Below are 19,588 nucleotides of genomic sequence, written 5' to 3' on the forward strand. Positions count from 1 at the left end.
GTGTTGTCACTGCTCACTGCAAAAAAAATGGGGGCTCAAGTAATTCTCTTGTCTCAGCCTCCCAAGTATCTAGGACTATAGGAACTGGCCACAATGCCTGGCTGTTTTTAGAGACAGGTTCTCACTCTTGCTTAGGCTGGTATCATGAGCTGAGGCAGCCACCCACCTCGGCCTCCAGGAGTGCTGTGATTACAGGTATGAGCCACCATGGTGGGCTCAGTTAATTCTTTAATGAAGATAACATTAGAAGAAACCATCCAGTGTATGTGCAAATCTTGTCATGTCAAGGGAATATGCTTTGTGTTTACACTGAAATTCAACAAATGAGTGGATAATATGTGTTGAATGCATCATATTCTTACATCTGGCCCTCAGCTGTTTGGATGAAAATTAAATTGACATAGAAAAATTACTAAAACTAGTTATTATGAATGGGAAAAAATAAAACTAGTATTATATATGTATAAAAATATGTATATATATATATATGAAGCAACAATAGTATTAATTTGAAGACATTAGATCTGGATTCATGATAGAGTCAAATTAAACTGACAATTATTGAGATATGAAATGTAAATGTAAAATAAAGGACTCAAAGGAATATGGACTTATTTTGTGTTACAAGTAAGCTCTACAACTATAATTTTCTACACCCAGATCTGCACAGAGCCTCCAACTATAAAGATACTGAATAAATGGATTCTTATAAGAACTAAATATGTAATAGTGGTGAATCTCTTTCAACATGTATGAAAAAAAATACTTCCATGGGATTACAGTGGTATCTTTTAAGTGAGTATTATAAAAATATATACATATAGAAATTGGCATATATAACCTTCCATAGAAGAATGAGTGAAATTGCCCTTGGTAGTAAGGATGCTACTTTACTATTTCTTTTCTTTTTCTTTCTTTTTTTTTTTTTTTTTAGTTTCAGATTAATATGAGGGCACAAATGGTTAGGTTACATTGCTTGCATTTCTTATCCAATGCTGAGTGTCGCTCCTGAAATAGTGAAAATCTCTCTTATTTTCCTTTCCTTGACCTGTTGATTGACTGAATAAATGCTTCTAGTAAGGACACAAACGTGAAGATATTAGAACATAGCCATTAAGTACCCCTAAATTATTACCATATAAGATCAATCTGGTGTTCTATAGGATAATTTTAATTGATTGTACATAACCCACATGCCCTTACATTACTAGAAATGTGTCTTCTCTCTAGCATGAGTGTATGTGAGAATGTGTGTGTGTGTTAGAGAGGGAAAGGTAGAGAGGTATAGACACAAGTACAGAGAGAGATAGAGAGAGACGGAGAGACAGGAGCAGGAGGGAGAGAGAGAAAAAAGAATAGATACCACAGAGAACTGAAAATTGAGATAAAATGTAAGGAGTCAGACCAGGCTCCGTGACTCACACCAGTAATTCTAATACTCTGAGCAGCCAAAGCGTGTGAATTATTTGAGCTCAGGAGTGTGAGACCAACCTGATTGAGAGTGAGACCCCCTTGTCTCTACTAAAAATAGAAACACTATGTGGGCATTGTGAAGGGGGCCTGTTGTCTCACCTACTTGGGAGGCTGAGAGAAAGGATATCTTGAGGCCAGGCATTTGAGGTTACTGTGAGCTATGATGCCACACAATCTACTCAGGGTAAGGGAGTGAGACTGCCAAAAAAAAAAACAAAAAAAACCTATCTATCTATCTAATTTATCTAGGTATTCCTATACCTACTTAGTTAATTAAGCAGTATTGGATATGCCTGAAAAATTCCCTGTGAAATCACGTTCACTATTTGGTTGTATAAATCTAGGTGAGAATACAAAACAGAAGAGAGGTACCAACAAACATGGCCAGCCTGAATCAGAAGGTACCAGCCAAGAATCCTTAAGCCAACATGCTCAAGCAAAATGGTACAGTCTTCAGGCCTCTGGTGCTGACACTTGTTGGTATCCCTGGCTTGGAATCTGTGCAATTCTGGATTGGAATCCCTTTCTGTACCATGTATACCCTTGCTTTGTTTGGTAATTCCCTGCTCCTGGTTGTCATCAAAGCTGAGCGCAGCCTCCATGAACCCATGTACATCTTCCTGGCAATGCTTGGAGCAACAGACATTGTTCTCAGTACCTCCATCTTACCTAAAATGCTAGGAATATTCTGGTTTCATTTGGAAAAAATATACTTTGATGCATGTCTCTTGCAGATGTGGTTCATCCACACATACCAGGGTATTGAGTCAGGCATTTTAATGGCCATGGCTCTGGACCGCTACGTGGCAATCTGTGATCCTCTGAGACATGCAACCATTTTTAGCCACCAACTTCTTATTAAGATTGGGGTTGGGGTGACTCTTAGAGCTGGCCTTCTTGGAGCTCCATGTGTCATTCTCATCAAATGCCGGCTGAAATTCTACCAGACAACTGTGGTCTCCCATTCGTATTGTGAGCACATGGCCGTCGTGAAGTTGGCAGCAGAAGATGTTCGTATCAATAAGGTCTATGGTTTGTTTGTAGCTTTCAGTATACTTGGACTAGACATAATATGCATCACTTTGTCCTACATTCAAATTTTTATAACTGTCTTTAATCTTCCTCAAAAGGAAGCTAGGCTAAAGGCCTTCAACACCTGCATCGCCCACATTGTTGTCTTCCTTGAGTTTTATGTCCTGGGTTTCTTCTCTTTCTTTACACATAGGTTTAGTTTCCACATTCCATCCTACATTCATATTCTTCTGTCCACCCTTTACCTACTTGTCCCACCTTTGCTCAATCCTATCATATATGGAGTAAAGACCAAACAAATTCGAGATGGAATGTCTAAGATATTCTTCCCTAAGGGAGATTCTTGATTTTTCATTATCCTACTTAAATAACACAATGTCACTCTGAAACAACCTTGTTCTTGATGAGGATCTATGCTTTCTGAAGTTCACTGAGTGCTAAAATATGAAGTTTTAGTTTTGCATTTAAGGCAATAAGATTTGACTCTTAAATAATATCTTTTCTTTTGGCTATGTAATTAAAGCACACAGAGCTAGTCCTATTTAACCAATTGTTGACACCAAGGCAAAACTTAAAAAAAACATTTGTTTATAGGTTTCATCATCTTTTAGTAATAGAGATGATTTATAAGGAAGAGTAAATGTTGATGTTTTAGCCTCGGTTTTGTTTATCACAGGAGCACAAATGTTTTATGTTACTTGGATCACTTTTGTCATGCTTGCATTCCAGTTATAAATGTGTCTGTGACCCAAAAAGTGTTCATTTTACCCTTCAGTTAGAGTTTTTTCCCTTCTTCTCTCCTCCCATTGATTTCCACTGACTTTTACTTCCCTCCGTGTACTGTGTGCTCATTGGTTGGTTCCAAAAAATATCAAGTAGTATCAGTGGCATTGCATAAGAAATGTAATCTAATGTGTTATAATTCTAATGTATATGAAACTAAATTATTTGTGCTATTTTAATGAACATGCTGAAGTATACTACTTACCATACTAATGTGCTGACAAAATATATGGGTCAATAGATACCATAAAAACAAAAATCACTAAGCTTGTCTTTCAAATACTGAAAACCTTTCTTCAATCATTCAGTATAAATACTTCCTTAAACATACACCAAAATTTGAGTGTTATCCTTCAATTAAAAATAGTTAGTGCATCAAGTACTTTAACACCAAATAAATCAGTCTTAAAACTTATAATTGCAATGATAATGAACCATCTCTACTTTCCTGATTAAATTTTGAACACTGTCATCATTACTATTATCATCACCATTCACATCTTACACTGGTCTTTGTCCTATGATGATCAGAGCACTGGGAAGTCTCTTAGGTTCAACGATGATTGAATGCATTTTATACACTGAATTTTTAAACCAGATTTGGATTTACAATAACTTAAATGTATACAGCATGTAAAGAGTTGCCATGTTACCATTCTACATCAGGGTGGCATATTGGTTACAGTTAATAAATTGACTATTAATAGAATATAATGGAATAAATTAATAGTTTATAGATTTTAAGAATATTTTCTTAGTTTATTTCTGAATTACCTTTCTGTCCCCAATGCAACAGTACATTCATCTGAATCTCCTTAGCTTCCTCTTGGCTGTGAACATTTCTCATATTTTCCTTTATTCTAATGACCTTAACACTATTGAAGAATACTATTCAAGTATTTTCTATGATTTCCTTGTACTAGAATTTATCTTACATGTTTGGTAAAATCAGAGTTTGATTATGTGTGAATGGGAGGAAGATGAGAGTTAAAGTGGTATTTTGATCCCCTTGTTATCAAATGTATCTGCTATCAACATAGTTTATCACTGTGTATGTTTACCTTGATTACTTGGCTCAGGCAGTACATTTTCATATTTCTTTACTGTGGAAGTCTTTTTTTTTTTTTTTACCTATTTTCATAGGGTACTCTCTGAAGTCACTATATGCAGTTCACATTGAAGGAGTACAAGTTTATGTTCCTCTTCTTTATATATGTAATAGCTATAAATGTATGATTTAATAAATCATGTCAAATTCTTCACCTGGGAGATTTTTATTATCCCCCTCTGATTAATTTATCCCATCACTTTTATATTATGACTATTATTTACATTATTATTTACATTAGTCTTCTGATTATATGTGACAACCCAGTATAACTTCATTTATTTTCTTGCTTAAGTTGTTTCAGTTTGATCACAGGTAGCTCTTTGACTTGCCTTCTGTTCCTGTGTGAGTGGTGTGGGTGTGTATGTTTGTGTGTGTGTATGTGTTTGTGTGTATTAGAACTGCATACCTCATGGCTCTAAAAGGTGCTCCAGGTTCCTCTTGGATATTGTCTGTATCAGTTCTAGAATCAAACATATCAGCTTGATCAGTTTCTGAAAGAGGCACGTTCAACCTCCCGTTCCAACAGTGGATTTGTCTGTCAATAATTAGCCTAATCATTTTACACTTTTGAATATAATAGCATATTCTGGATAACATTGAACATACAATAAAAATAATAATAACAATATTTTCTACTATTTATCAAAAACACTCCCCAAAAGGCATTCTCTAAAAGAAAGAGAAGATGTAAAGAAATAAAAAAGAGGAAAAAAAGCACAACATCAAATATTACACTACAAAAGATTGTTAAATTGAGAAATAAAATTTTGGGAGCAAGATTTTGATATTGTTAACACATCATGATTTCATGAGCTACATTCTACCAAAGTGTATCTGCATTTTTGAATTTAAATAATACACTATACAGAAATTTTCTGATGTGAGAAAAAGAGACATTTACCATTTAGTCACAAATCTGCTTGGTCTTGGTACCATGCACTGGGGGATTAACCGCAGGGGGCACTAGAAGGTACAAACTTGCAAAAATTATGTGGATGCTTGGGGATACCTGGCAATGCACTAATTTAGGAAGCTAAACAGTGCAGGTGTGTAGGAGACAAGAATAGTGCAGACATGGGTGGTACAGGTGCCCAGTGCCTTAGAGCATTCAGGGAGGAGAGCCAGAAGACAGCCTGGAGGAACTGTGAGATTTTTTTTTTTTTTTTTTGTCCCTTTTCCTACCTATGTTCCAGCACTTGTCCAGTGCAACCACTCAGGCAGATCCAAGACTGATGGTGAACACATGTCCAGGCTTGGGAAATGATATTTGTAATGGATGAGCATGTCTTATTACCTAGACAGACCACATTCTGTTGACTTAATGATTGGTTCACTTTATGGCTATTGATAGAGCCAACCTCCATTATGAAGAATTTTCCCAAGTATAAATATGGTTTATTTTCAAAATGGAAATCAACAGAGGAAACAGTTCTGGGGTTTGTCACCCTAAACATAGTCATAAAAATATTTCCTATCATAGAAGAAAGATGATATTGTCTCTCACAGGTGTTTCTGGGATATAAGTACTTATTTTCAGCTTGATGGTTAAAAGTCTCCTTAGAAAAATTAAAGTCGATGGAGTTTACTGTACATTATCCAAAATAGAAATAAAGATCAAAATAAGGCTAGGTATACTGTGTGTGGAATTCAGTTTCTCAAAATAGCAAGAGCTAGAATTTTGGAAGGTTCTTATGCTATTATTTGCTTATTGGGTTGCCTTTGTGTTTCTTTTGCTTTTTTGTTGTTGTTGTTGTTGTTTGTTTGTTGGTTTTACCTCTTTTAAAGTGTATATATTCATTTGAGACCAGAAAGAGAGAGGGAAAGAAATCAATAGAATAGATTATTATACAAATAAAAAAATAAAGCATTTGAGAGATATATAAATGAGGGGAATGAAGGAAAAAAATCAAAGCGGAGCTTCTAGTGATAGTTCATTCTTGGTAAATTACAAGTCCCCAAGCCCTATTGGACTCCACGTATTGGAAAAGGTTCTGATTATTTCTGAGAAGAGGATGAAAAGTTTCTCAATCAGTTTTCACTGATCATTTAAGGATTCTACTTCTAATAGGGGTTGGAATATAATCCCACAAAGGCAGCTGAGCATTTCTTTGAGTGAGAAAAGTAGTGGTTGTTAGGGAGAAAGTAAAAATATATGAAATGTAGTAAAAATATTGGGATCTTTGATTCTTATATCAGGGTTGAATTACTAAAAGTAAGATGGACATTTGGATGGTGGACAGTAATAACCATACCATTTGAGTTGCTATCTAAGCTAGTTTGCGAGATCAGTTCCTTTGTGTGTCCCTCTGAGATGTATGGGAATACACAATTATGTTTAACATGTAATATCCTTGGTAGTTTTGAGAGAAAAATTAATAGATAGAGGACATAAGAGAAAATTATATGATGGGGAAGCTCACAGTTTGTTGGTGGCAGAAATGAGGTTATAGACGAGACACCTAGTCTAATACCTAGTCCAATTCTCTCTCCAGGGCACCCTCCAAATTTAAGGTCCCCTGCTAAATACATTGTCTTAGTTCTTCCATAGACATAGGTCAATGTGATATATTAATCATGTCAAAAGGATTGCATTTTTTCTCTAAATCCATTCCTAATATTTTTCTTATGATAATAGTGACATCACCCTTTTTTCCAAATAGTATTTTTTAAAATAATTTATTACCTTTTTTCATTCTCAATTCACTTATGCAAGATTCACTATTTTTTATTTATGTATATGTCCATGTATGATATATTTATTTATGTATACTTCCCTATTCCATTTTCACTAAGTTTATTAGTTCTGATTCTGTTCTGGTCTGATGTAAAAATTTCCTAGAGCAACTCCAGCTAGTTGTCTTCCTTCTTTTCAATCAAGATTGCTGCTTTTTAAACCATATTAAATAAAATGTGTGTGTGTGTCTCTCTCTCTCTCTCTCTCTATATATATATATATATATATATATAATCTGTATATATATAGTGTACTAGATATTGAATATATAGTTATAGCCATCATGGAATTTAAGATTTGTTGAAAAATAATTATACAAAATATGTAATTAGAAATTGTGGTTGCGTATAATTGAGAAAAAAGAGAGTGGAAACTAAGTGCATAGTCCAGTAGTGAAGAGTTCTCTGCAAAGACAAAGCTTACATTTTGATCATATTGAATTCTTCATAAAATTTTGATAAATATTAAAATACAGTAACTATTTTTGATAATTAGTAATCTTATATTACATAAAATTAAACATAAAATCTTTGATTTACTTTTAAATCTCTGAATCTTCAAGTTACAGCTTACTTATTTAGTTACAGTTCTCATGCCCCTCAGCCCTCACTATACCAGAAGAGTTTCTCTGTACAGTGATTAACATTCCTAGTATGAACATTTTACTTGTCTTGCTTGTTCTTTTCAATGTTTCTCATTTTAAGACTACTGTTTTGTTTTGTTTCCTGATAAGGGTATTTAATGACAAGATTTCTGTGAATCTTTGCTCCATCATCCTTGTAAAAAGTGGTGTCTTCTTGGTGTTGCTAAACCCATGTGGTCGAATACCTCCCACCCTAGTCTGCTTTGAGGGGTGGTATTTGTGTCCCTGCATCAGAGTCCTCACAAGTATGTGAGATATTTGAAATAGAGGTTATTTATGGCTTCTATGTGATTCCTTCTGTTGAATAGTACCGTGGAAAGAGTGAACTTAAAGAAATGTTTATTAATTCACTTAAATTTGTGTGGATTTGCAACTCATTTATTTTGTTGCTCTGCTATCAATAGGCTGCCTTTTTCCTTTGTCCAGTAACAGTATTCAATTTGAGTAGCAAAGGAAATGCAGAAGGAAACGAAATAACCAATACACAAACACAAGCTAGAAGAAACGAAAGAAAAAAAGAAGCAGGGTAGGCTGGAGGGAATGGAAGAAGAAACCTAATGTGTGTGAAAGTTGAGTGGACACTTTCTCCTGAGTTAGAATAATGCCATAGAAAGTCTTGCTTTGCACTGCACTGTTTTAACTAAAACAAAGCTATTATTATGCACATTTCTAGAATTAACAAAAGCAGCTTTATTATGAAAATCTTAATTTAAATTAATTACAAGAATAATTATAGTTCCTGATTAAATGGTCCTGAGCTTCCATGAAGACCACAGCAGTATTCCAAACACTGTTTCTGAAGTACCAGAGGGACAATGTGATTATTTATCAGAAATGATCAGACAAAGAATGCAATGATGTATAAAAGGCTACAAAGATTTCACATTAAGTCAAGAAGTATAAAGTATTGACCATAGTGCTTAGACCACATTATAAAATAAGTAAAGTTTATGATTATATCTTGAAAATCAATTACTTTCTTATAATGCCAATCAATCTCTCTGTCTCTCTCTCTCTCTTTCTTTCTCACTCACTCACTTTCTTTCTTTTTTCCTTGCCTTACCCCTTCCCTTCCCCTCCCTCCCTTTCCCTCCTCTTTCTCTTCTTTTCTTCTTTTAAATTTTTCTTTGCCTTGGCTTTCTTTCTTTTCTCCTTTCCTTTCCTTTTCACAGCCTTGCCTGCTTTTTCTTCCTTCCTTCCTTCCTTCCTTCCTTCCTTCCTTCCTTCCATCCATCCATCCTTTTTCTATTTCAGGATCCAGTTTGAGGAGAGAGTGAAAGATGACAACCTCTTCAAATCACACCAACCTCCTCAGAGACCTCTGGTATACCATGATTGGGTTCACATGGATGGAAGATGCTCATGTATGGATCTCCATCCCTATCTGCTCCATGTACATAACAGCTGTTGTAGGCAATGTCCTCTTATTATTTCTGATCTTCACTGAACCAGGTCTTCATGAACCCATGTACCTTTTTGTCTCCATGTTGGCCATAGCAGACCTCTTCCTCTCTACAGTCACCACACCAAAGATGCTAGCAATCTTCTGGTTTCAAGCTGGGGGCATTTCTTTTGGTAGCTGTGTATCTCAGATGTTTTTCCTACACTTCATCTTTGTGGCAGAGTCTGCCATACTGCTGGCCATGGCTTTTGACCATTACATGGCCATCTGTTATCCACTAAGATACACTGCCATTCTCACCCCCTCAGTCATTGGAAAGATGGGTGTTGCATCTGTGACCAGGAGTTTTTTTTATCTGCTTCCCCTTGGTTTTTCTGGTTTATCGGCTTACTTATTGTGGGAAGAACATTATTCGTCATTCATATTGTGAACATATGGGCATTGCCAAGCTAGCCTGTGACAGCATTAAAGTCAACATCTACTATGGAGTGATTGTGGCCCTCTTTTCCACATGCCTGGATGTGGTGCTTATCATCATCTCTTACGTCCTCATACTTTGTGCTGTGTTTAGAATTCCTTCCCGAGATACCCGAATCAAGGCTCTGGGAACCTGTGGCTCCCATATGTGTGTCATTCTCCTATTCTATACACCAGCTTTCTTTTCTTTCTTTGCTCACGGATTTGGAGGTCACAGAATACCACTCCATATACATATTCTCCTTGCTAATCTTTATGTGGTGGTACCACCCACTCTCAACCCCATCATTTATGGAGTTAAGACCAAACAAATTCAGGAGAGAGTTAAACAACTCTTTCCCTTGAGCAAGACACTTTGTTGATATTTATGTCGACTAAACAGCTTAGCTATTTATTTTTTTAAGTAACTCCACAACTAAAGAGAACCTAATGTTCCAGGAATGACAATAGTGGAAAGTTTTGAGTAAATGAGACAATATTAAATTTTTACTCTTTATATTGCTTTCATTCAAAACAATATTAGACCAAAGACTCTTTATTTTCTTTTTAATAGCTTCACAGGTGTAAACATCATAATTCAATAGATTGCAATTTTATATTCATATGGGATAATAGGAGAACAGAAGATAAAACCCATCATCACACCCTAAGGAAATGAAAAACAAAATCCCAAATCAACGAAATGCTGTTTATCCTATTTACTTACCACTTGCACTTCAGAGAAAATAGTACCCACACATTTAGCATGGCAATCCAGCAATTGAGAATTTGACCCGCGTTCAAGTTTTGAATTCCAAATAACTGGCTCATCAAAACTGTTTACTCTTTCTAGGTTTATGTATGCTTATGTTTATACTGGGCATAAAATACTATATACTTAATGGTTGTTTAATGAGTAAAATGAGATAATTAGTATGTCCCTTCTAAAAAGAGACCTAGCATAAAAAGAATATAAAAGAATGTTGTTATTCGCTGTTATTTTAGCCATTTGTATGATCAGCCTGCATGCCCCCAAAACTGAACTTGTAGGACAGAGAAAGGAAGAATCTTTCTTTCTTTTTTCCTGCATGTATTGTCAGACATTATGCTACATAAAGACTTTAGATAATCTTGGGGACATTAAATCATTTTTGTTTATTTCTTCATGTGGAAATTTTTTTTTTACCAGATATAGATTTCAAAATTATTAGCATACACATTAGTCAAAACTGTTGAAATGGACCAAAAATTCTTATTTATTCCCTAAATATGTATAAATGTAGTAATTAATCTTTTAGTCATTGTCTGATTGTAATGTGCACTATAGTTTTGTCAACATAGGGGCAACAATATTGGTGTTTCTGGCAACAATGAAGGATACTTATCAGGAAATAAAAATAGCAATTTTTTGTCAGAAAACATAATAAAATAAAAATTTATATGGTGCATCTTACAAGGATACACGGGAAATTTACTAGGCGTAGAATATAAATGTCTTAGCACGATAACTAAGAAAATGCCGTGAAGGCTATGCTAAGCAGTTTGATGAAACCATTTCAAATTAAAAAAAAAAAGAAAAAAACAGCACATTGCACCCCCCCCAAAAGGTTTATAATTACCTAATAAATGGACTCTGCGTGTTCACTAGTACAAGTATGCATGCAAACTCTCAAAAGTGAGTATATATGCTCAAAGCATTTGTTCATGGTGAAAAAATAAAATAATATATATGTTCAGGATGAATGTATTATATAACATCATAAAAATAAAATACAGTGCAATTATTACAACACTTTACAACTAAGTGCTTATATGAAGAATACTTTGTTGAGAACTTATAGGTTGCAGAATCGCACATATCATGTGATCTCATTATATGGATGCTCACACCCACATTTATATATGGAAACATACACACATCATATTTGCTGTAAATTAAGAAAGAATATTTATAATTCTACTAATATTATGTGAATATAACATTTTAAATAATAACAAATTTAAAATAAATAATATATGTTCTTTTCTGTTCATGATGTGATACACAGCATTAACATTCATTTATATTATTTGAATTTTTCTATAGTTATTTATGTTGTTTTCTATCTATCACAGATAATATTAGATCCAAATTCTTATTACATTATATAAATGCTCACTTAATAACCAGATACTTAAGAAATTATTCAGGCATTATTTTGGGTGCTTTTGTTGTCCCCTGAAATTACATTTTTAATACTTCATTCTGTTTTTTCAGTCCCTGAAATGGAGGATATTTTAGCGTATTATTTAAGAGGATTGCAAGAGAATGGCATAATGACTGTTCGAGAATAATTATTATCAATTCATTGTTAAGAGTGAACAATTACACAATAATAGGAAACAGTTGTGAATGACTTAATTGTTTAAATATTACCATATTTCTTATTAACTATAAATTGAATTCTGGGAAGATATTCTATTTTTCGTATAAAACTCTTACACACTTGAAACATTTCAGTTGTGAGGTACAGTTATAGCATTAACTATATGACATCAAGACTTAATGTATTCCATGATAACCCAAATACATTATAGAAAAATAGAGCAACATGTACATAAAATCTTTAAAAATTATGATAGAAACAATATAGGTTTCATCCTCGAAGGGGGTAATGAGAAAGAGTAATCTAAATTTTACATGATTTTCTAATTTTTGTATTATTGCAGATTCATTTGGTTCTACATGTCACCCTGGGTTTGTTTCTGTGTTTCAATGTTCTGTTTTAGGGATATGTAGGTACATGTTCATATAGACAATATCATTCTTTACTTATTGCATGTTAGGCATATCTACTTGCAATTTAGAATAATGAAATCATTCTTTAAGAAGATCAAATCATTAACAAACTTAAATTTTTGAGGAAAAAATAAATACACCACTGAACAAATACATAAATACAAAATATTATAATCCAACTTATACCAATATGTACTAAAACTGTGGTAAAATAGGAAAATTGCACACAAAAACTGCAAAGGATTTTTACATAAGAAATTGCAAATCTAAGCATATGTACTAGAGAAACTATAATTACAAACTTTCCAATAAGAAATTTGCAGAACCAGATGGAGTTAATAGGGGAATACAACCAAATATTTAGGAAGAAAACAATAACATTTCTATGCAAAATTTTCTCAGAAAATTGTAAAAGAGAATATCACAAATCAAGATATAAAAATAGCATTTTTTAATAAAAAATCGAAACTATGTCATGACAAGATAAGAAAACTACCTGCAGTATTTTTCACAAACAAATATTCTCCCCATATGTAGTAATAATTGTTTATAGCTGTCTCTTTTTTTTTTTTTTGTAGAGACAGAGTCTCACTTTTTCGCCCTCAGTAGAGTGCAGCGGAGTCGCTCCAGCAACCTCCAACTCCTGGGCTTAGGCGATTCTTCTGCCTCAGCCTCCCAAGTAGCTGGGACTACAGGCGCCCGCCACAACGCCCAGCTATTTTTTGTTGCAGTTTGGCCAGGGCTGGGTTTGAACCCGCCACCCTCGGTATATGGGGCCGGCGCCTTACTCACTGAGCCACAGGTGACTCCCTATAGCTGTCTCTTTTTGACTACAAAATAATACTAAGAGCTTTCCCTCTGATCATTGCTTTGGAAAGTTTCCATCTTTCAAATTGTAGGTGATGTCTTCCTGTGGAAATAAAATTTATGAGGTCCAATTACTCCCTCACACAATAGGTCAGAAATTTAACTTCTACCCAGGAGATCAGAGACACACATCAACAGCAAAAAATCACTTCACAATCACAGGCCACTGGGCATCATGTATCAGTTTAAGGGGTAGCTTTCCATGGATGTTGCAATATTAACCTACATATTGATAGAAAAGTTATAAAATCATTCCTTTTCTCCAGGAACCTGTGTCAGCAGATTCAGAATCTCCAATATCACTGCATCATAATTCCAAGACCAGAATCTTATTGATACCTGGTATCACTATCCTTAAATATCCAATTAGACAGATAAAGCCTGAGTCACTGCCAAACACTACAACTATCAGCTCTCTCTGGGTGTTAACTCTGCATTTGGGAAATCAAAAGGTGATTCTTCAGCGATCCATTAGATTGGTAACCAAAGCTGAAAATCAGCTGATTCACAGATAAGATAGTAAATCGAAAGAGGGAACGAAGAGTACTTTAGTTAAAATTGAGAGAAGATTAAAAAAGCAAACAAACAAGAAAACATACATGGAGTTCAAAATAAAATGAAAGTGAGAGATTCAATTTAAAGAAAAAGGACTAGTAGCTAGAAAGGCAATACTTCTTAAAAGCTTAGTTCAAGATCTATCTGTATATCCTTAAAGTAATTGAATTACATGGTAGAGGGCAAAATGACCCATAGATACAGGAGTGAGGGTTGTGAAAGCCACTGATAGAAGAGGAGAATCAGTCAGGTCTCAAACAATGTGAATCTACATGTGTATCACGTTTTTCATTGCAAAAGAAAATGCCAGTCTCAGACATATCCGCAGTCTAAGAAAAAATAAGTGCCGTACTGTAACAAGAACAGTTAATGAGTCCTGGGACTACATCTGGGTTCTTTTAGGACAAATGACTCTAAAATAATCTCACTTTCTTGCTTAGGAATCTCAATAAAACATGCACTGAAACTTTTCCAGATATCTACGTATCCTGTTACTTAAATTTAATTATTTCCTGAAGAAATTATAGGAAATTTATTTTAGGAAATGAACTGCTATAAATGTTAGCAGATTTTAAAACTTATAATAACACAGGGAGTAAGTACATAAGAACATAGCAAAAACCTTAGAAAGGAAAATCATGAGACTTAAAATAATTTATTGAGTGCCATCATTTTTACATAATCAAGCATGAAATACATGTATCAGGCATTAGAACACAATCGTAGTTTACAGCTAAGAGGGCAATCTCCGGAATGACACTACCATCAAATCTCATCTCTACTTGCTTCTATTACAAAACTTTACAGAATTCATTTTACCTTTACCCATTTTCTTTAAATTCAAGACACATAAAGAGGTACTTATAATATTGTCTGGAACATAATAAAAGTGGAGCGTGAAATTATAAACACATTAATATTACTTTGTCATCACAACAATCTAGGCTCTGTTTTTAACTGAGACAAGTTATTTAAATTAAATAAGATGAAAATGTGGACTCAATCATTTTAATATGATTCAAATAGTTTTCAAAGAGTAGTGGCTATTGGCATTAATATTGAGATAAACAAAATAATCACAAACAGGTATTTCTTTCTACTCTGGAACAAATAGTCCAATCTTCCTGTGATATTTACTAAAATATATAGCCCTCTGACTAAATCAGATAGCACTAGCCATGGATAATCAGTAAATATTTGTATTTGCTAGAGTAATGAAGGGGCTACAACAATGGATGATATTTTAGTAAACATTTGGAGTTTGGTCAATAATATTTACCTTTACCACAAGGGGTGTATCTAAAAATACCCTATCTCAACTGACTACAAAAATGTATGAATTCTGCTAGCTAAACTGACTCATACACTAGTATGATTCCTGGCCCACTTCATATGCATTTTCTTATTCATAAAGTAGATCACAATGTTACATGAGTCAATTTCACTAACTAGGAATGATTATGGGAAAATGAAGAGGAAGTATATATAACATGCATAACATAAAAACAGAAGTTATTAAAGCAATTTTTAATACCTTTTGAATCTTGCCATTTTTACTCCACATGTTGACTTTTAAATACAGTCACATTTGTTCTCAAGACAGCATCATTTCAAGAACAATTTTTGGATTCTTCTTCGTATCTGATGAGTCTTGATACTATAAATAATAGGGTTCATCAAAGGTGGGAAAAGGATATAGATGTTGCCCATGAGGACATGAACCAGTGGTGAGAGGTGTTTTCCAAAACGATGCACCATGGTCAGACCAATGATTGGGATGTAGAAAACCAAAACAGCACAGATGTGACTTACACAGGTCTGCAAGGACTTGAGTCTCTCCTCCCACGATGCAATGGCTAATACAGCATGTAGGATCATGGTATAGGAGATGATTATGAGCACAGCATCCAACAACAGAGTGCTGATCACAAGGGTCAGTGCATAGATGCTGTTGAAGCGGATGTCTGAGCAGGCAATTCGAATCAAGTCTTGGTGCAGACAGAAAGAGTGAGAAAGGACGTGAGAACGACAATAACTTAAGAACTTCAGACGGATGATGACTGGAGGTATAAGTAAAGAACTTCTACACAAGATCGCCACCCCAATTTTCACTATCTTGTCATTTGTTAGAATGGAAGTGTAGCGCAGTGGAATGCAAATGGCAATGTAGCGGTCAAAAGCCATAGCGAGGAGGACAGAGGACTCCATGCAGGACAGACCGTGAATAAAATAGGATTGGGCAATACAGGAATTCAGGCGGATCTCTCGAATGAACCCCCACAGGATCCCCAGCACCGTGTGCACAGTGGACATCCCCACGCACAGGTCAGTGAGGGCCAACATGGCCAGAAAATAGAACATAGGCTGGTGCAGGCTTGACTCAGTCCGGATCACATGGAGCACCATGCAGTTCCCCAGGAACACCATAGCATAGACAGAGGAAAAAGGGATGGAAAGCCAGAGATAGTAAGCTTCTAGGCCAGGGAAACCGGTAAGAAGAAAACTGGAACTACTGAGGTTTGAGATAGAGTTAACAGACATTAACAGGGGATCAGAATTATTTTTAGAAAGGTATAAATTACATAGGATTGTGATATTCTAAGTTTTAGTAATGTTTATCTGCTTTCAGGAAAAAATGCAATACAATTTCTCTAAGTAAACTCATAAACTCAGCACAATAGAGACCTGATCCTTTATCTTTTTTAGGTAAAAAATCCTTTCTCTAGACACGGAATTTTCAGTGCTAGTGAGAAAAGATGACAGAAGACTAGAGTTTTATGCAGAAAGAATAATGTTAGTGGCCATAAGGGATTAGATTTAAGATTGGACTTCTGGGAGTCCTTGTTCATCCCTAAAGGCAGATGATGTATGATCTCAGAAGAATACTGCTTGCATGGATGTCATTTCTCTTGGAACAATGTGACATTAAGTTATTTTTTTCTGGGATCCTACAGACATTTTTTTCACTGTCAGAAAGTTACAATAATCCCAAAGGAATGGACTACTTAAAGCCTGTACTTTGCAGAGCATAAAAATGTGCCAAGAGAAGACAAGCTCTGTAAGTGGATTCAGAACTTGTTTACACAGTTCACATTGTTTAGCTCATCTACAAATTATATATCAATTCAAATCGTACTTTCTTTTGTCCTTTTTCTCCCATGGACCTCCTCATTATTTAAAGGTTTATTTTTTTTCTGAATCTTCATCATATTGTCTTGCATGTATTTCATTTCAAAATAATTGCCATGAATTTTAAACTGAGGATCACAAAACAAATGGTTTAATGTATTTATTTTATCTATGACTTCGTTCACTACTTATAGCTAAAATAAAATCATTTACTTTTCATGTGAACCAAAGAGTCATAATCATAGTCAATGTGGATGCTGCCTCTTGTAGATCCATGAGTCCATGTTATATAGACAGGGACACATGAACTGGGTTTCTTTGGTGAAGAGAGCCTATGAATTATTAGAGGGTATAGGAATAATTGTAATGTTTCAGAATACAAATGAAGCTCTATAAAGCGATACCAAACTAATTTGTACATTTGGTTGCTACAATCCATTTCTATGAAGGAGTAGTTTGATGTTTGAGGAAAAAGGAAGAACACTATCTTTAAAAATACAAATAAAACATTTAAATTATATGAGATTCTAGGCATTATGTTCAGTGTACAACTGAATGTCCAAGTACAAGTCTAGGAAAGGGGAATTAATAAATCTAATCAAGATGAGAGGAAAAATGACATTGAGATGAATTATCTTTAAAGTGTGCTATTTATTCTTGATAAGGATTTAGTCAAAATTAATGTCAGTGCCTAATTCAATGAATTTTAGCAACAAGGCGTAGAGAAATAAGTGGGCACTTATGGCCTAAAAGTTGGACAGTCCATAGTGCAAGAGGAAATAAATGTGGCCTTTATATTTTTTTCCTTTTTTAAGGATTAAACTGAAAGACCTTGTGTACTGTTTACCTAGTCATATTTGTTTTCTAAACTCCAATTTCAGTTTATTGTGGTGAATATCTTCATTCTTCATCCATATTATAGTGTTTGTAAGACATGGTGCCTTACAAGTCCTGAAGAACCCAGAAATGACAGACTGTCAAAGATGATCCCTTCTGAAGGACAAGACAGAAAGGCTCTGTGCCTCATGCTGTCCCTGCAGCTCTTTACTCAGCAGCCTTGTTGACACATTGTACCATTCTTGACATAGAATTCTTGCAAACTGTTCTACACCAGTGAAAATGAGATATCAAATATAGACATAAATAAAAGCTATAGTAGTACTATGGACTGATAGTGTCTCACAACACTGTGTTCATATGCATATCATGCTGTACATCCCTCACAGGGAAAGGAGAGTAATTGAGGATGTGATCTGGAGGCAAGAACAGATGCAGGATTGTGGAGAGAAGAGATAATGGAAGGCAATAGGAAGTAGCTCCCAAGTTAAGTCTCTGCCACAAAGAATAGCACTAAAGGGGGGGCAAGCTCTGGAAAGTGGATGGGATCATGGAGATAAACTAAGGCTCTGAATATAAAACATTCATTTTTGGAAGTCCTGGTGTGTGTGCGTGTGAGAGAGAAAGAGAGATATTAACATACTGGGGGTCAATTCAAGGATCAAAGGAGTGCTCCTGTCTCTTTTTCCTCTGTTCTTTTTATGTGTTTTATTGGAAATATATCTGTTTGGTTTCTGAGAATCCCATCCAAGAAAGAACTTCTGTGAATATACTAATTCCACACATGTTTAGAAAGCAGATTCCGGCCTTGCCAAATGGGCATTTTTGTGGAGTTGACCTTTAAATTGGCATAATATTTGTAAATATATTTTGGGTAGAGTTATATAATGTCTTTGGGATCAGATCTGAGTAATTAGCATATCTATCTTCTCAAACATGTACTATATCTTTTTGTTGGGAACATTCACTATCTAGCTTTTAGCTATTTGAACATGTGTAACATATTATTCTCAATCATAGCCATGCTATAGGACAGGGCAAGGGCTGTTGCTAGTCTGTGCTGATTTTGCGGCATGGGAATAAGGAAAAGATGGTTAGATGAGAGGAAATCATACAGGAGTGGCAGTGCCCTGAGGTACAGAGCAGCAGCTGCAACAGGATGAACAATAGGGCTCATAGTCCTGGAGATATTCTGGACAGACACTCCCTGTCTCCCTGGGCAACCAGAGGAAGCTGGGCATCTTATCCAGTGGCAGTCAGGGCAGAACAGATCTGGGACATAAATCCAGGCCCCATGAGTTAAGGGTATGTCAGAGGCAGTACCATCCTGGGCACAGCACAGGGACTACAGCTGAACTCATGTGAGCTCTAACTGCTCCCGCCCCAACACAAACTGCATCCCAGACTGGGCAGTGGCACAGACCAGGGCTAAGTCACAGTTTCTTTGAACTCAAATAACATCTGATAAACAGGGGAATATATCCAGGACAGAACAATTTCTGCTAACTTGTACTATTCTGCCAGCAATATCAATCAGGGGCAGGGCTGGAACTGAGTGAACCACCCCAGCCTCCATTAAGCCCCAAGGTTGTCAGGCCTCACCTCCTCCTGCCAGGTAGTGGCAGAGAACTGAAGCCTGGCTGAGGAGTTATAGATCTCCCTGTGACTCAGGAGGTGTAAAACCCTGGAGCATTGGCTCATTGGAGGGAACCAGATCACAGCCTTGTGGGGTTACCAGTAACAGGGTGTGACAGAGTTATAAGGTGGGGAAGAGGCATCAACCTTCC

The 19,588-nt window shown here is 35.4% G+C and overlaps 3 protein-coding genes across 3 annotated transcripts; 2 read left to right on the forward strand and 1 right to left on the reverse strand.

Moving 5' to 3' along the window:
- Positions 1-1,901: 1,901 nt before the first annotated feature.
- On the forward strand, positions 1,902-2,852 carry LOC100949923 (olfactory receptor 52A1-like). The gene has a single exon (XM_003781430.1). The coding sequence runs from the start codon at positions 1,902-1,904 to the stop codon at positions 2,850-2,852; it is 951 nt and encodes a 316-aa protein (XP_003781478.1).
- A 6,204-nt stretch (positions 2,853-9,056) lies between these two features.
- LOC100961356 (olfactory receptor 52Z1-like) lies at positions 9,057-10,017 on the forward strand. Its single transcript, XM_012806616.1, is given in 2 exon segments — positions 9,057-9,524; positions 9,526-10,017. Coding segments are annotated over 2 exon segments (960 nt in total).
- Positions 10,018-15,440: 5,423 nt separating this feature from the next.
- LOC100961672 (olfactory receptor 51V1-like) lies at positions 15,441-16,376 on the reverse strand. Its single transcript, XM_003780975.1, has one exon. The coding sequence runs from the start codon at positions 16,374-16,376 to the stop codon at positions 15,441-15,443; it is 936 nt and encodes a 311-aa protein (XP_003781023.1).
- Between the last annotated feature and the right edge of the window lie 3,212 nt (positions 16,377-19,588).

This window comes from Otolemur garnettii, unplaced genomic scaffold (assembly GCF_000181295.1).
Source record: "Otolemur garnettii isolate 467f Iridium unplaced genomic scaffold, OtoGar3 scaffold00001, whole genome shotgun sequence".
NCBI lineage: Eukaryota > Metazoa > Chordata > Mammalia > Primates > Galagidae > Otolemur > Otolemur garnettii.

What these genes read in the sequence shown, in the direction of transcription:
- LOC100961672 (XM_003780975.1), bottom strand. Translation starts at nt 16,376, where the DNA reads ATGTCTGTTAACTCTATCTCAAACCTCAGTAGTTCCAGTTTTCTTCTT.
- LOC100949923 (XM_003781430.1), top strand. Translation starts at nt 1,902, where the DNA reads ATGCTCAAGCAAAATGGTACAGTCTTCAGGCCTCTGGTGCTGACACTT.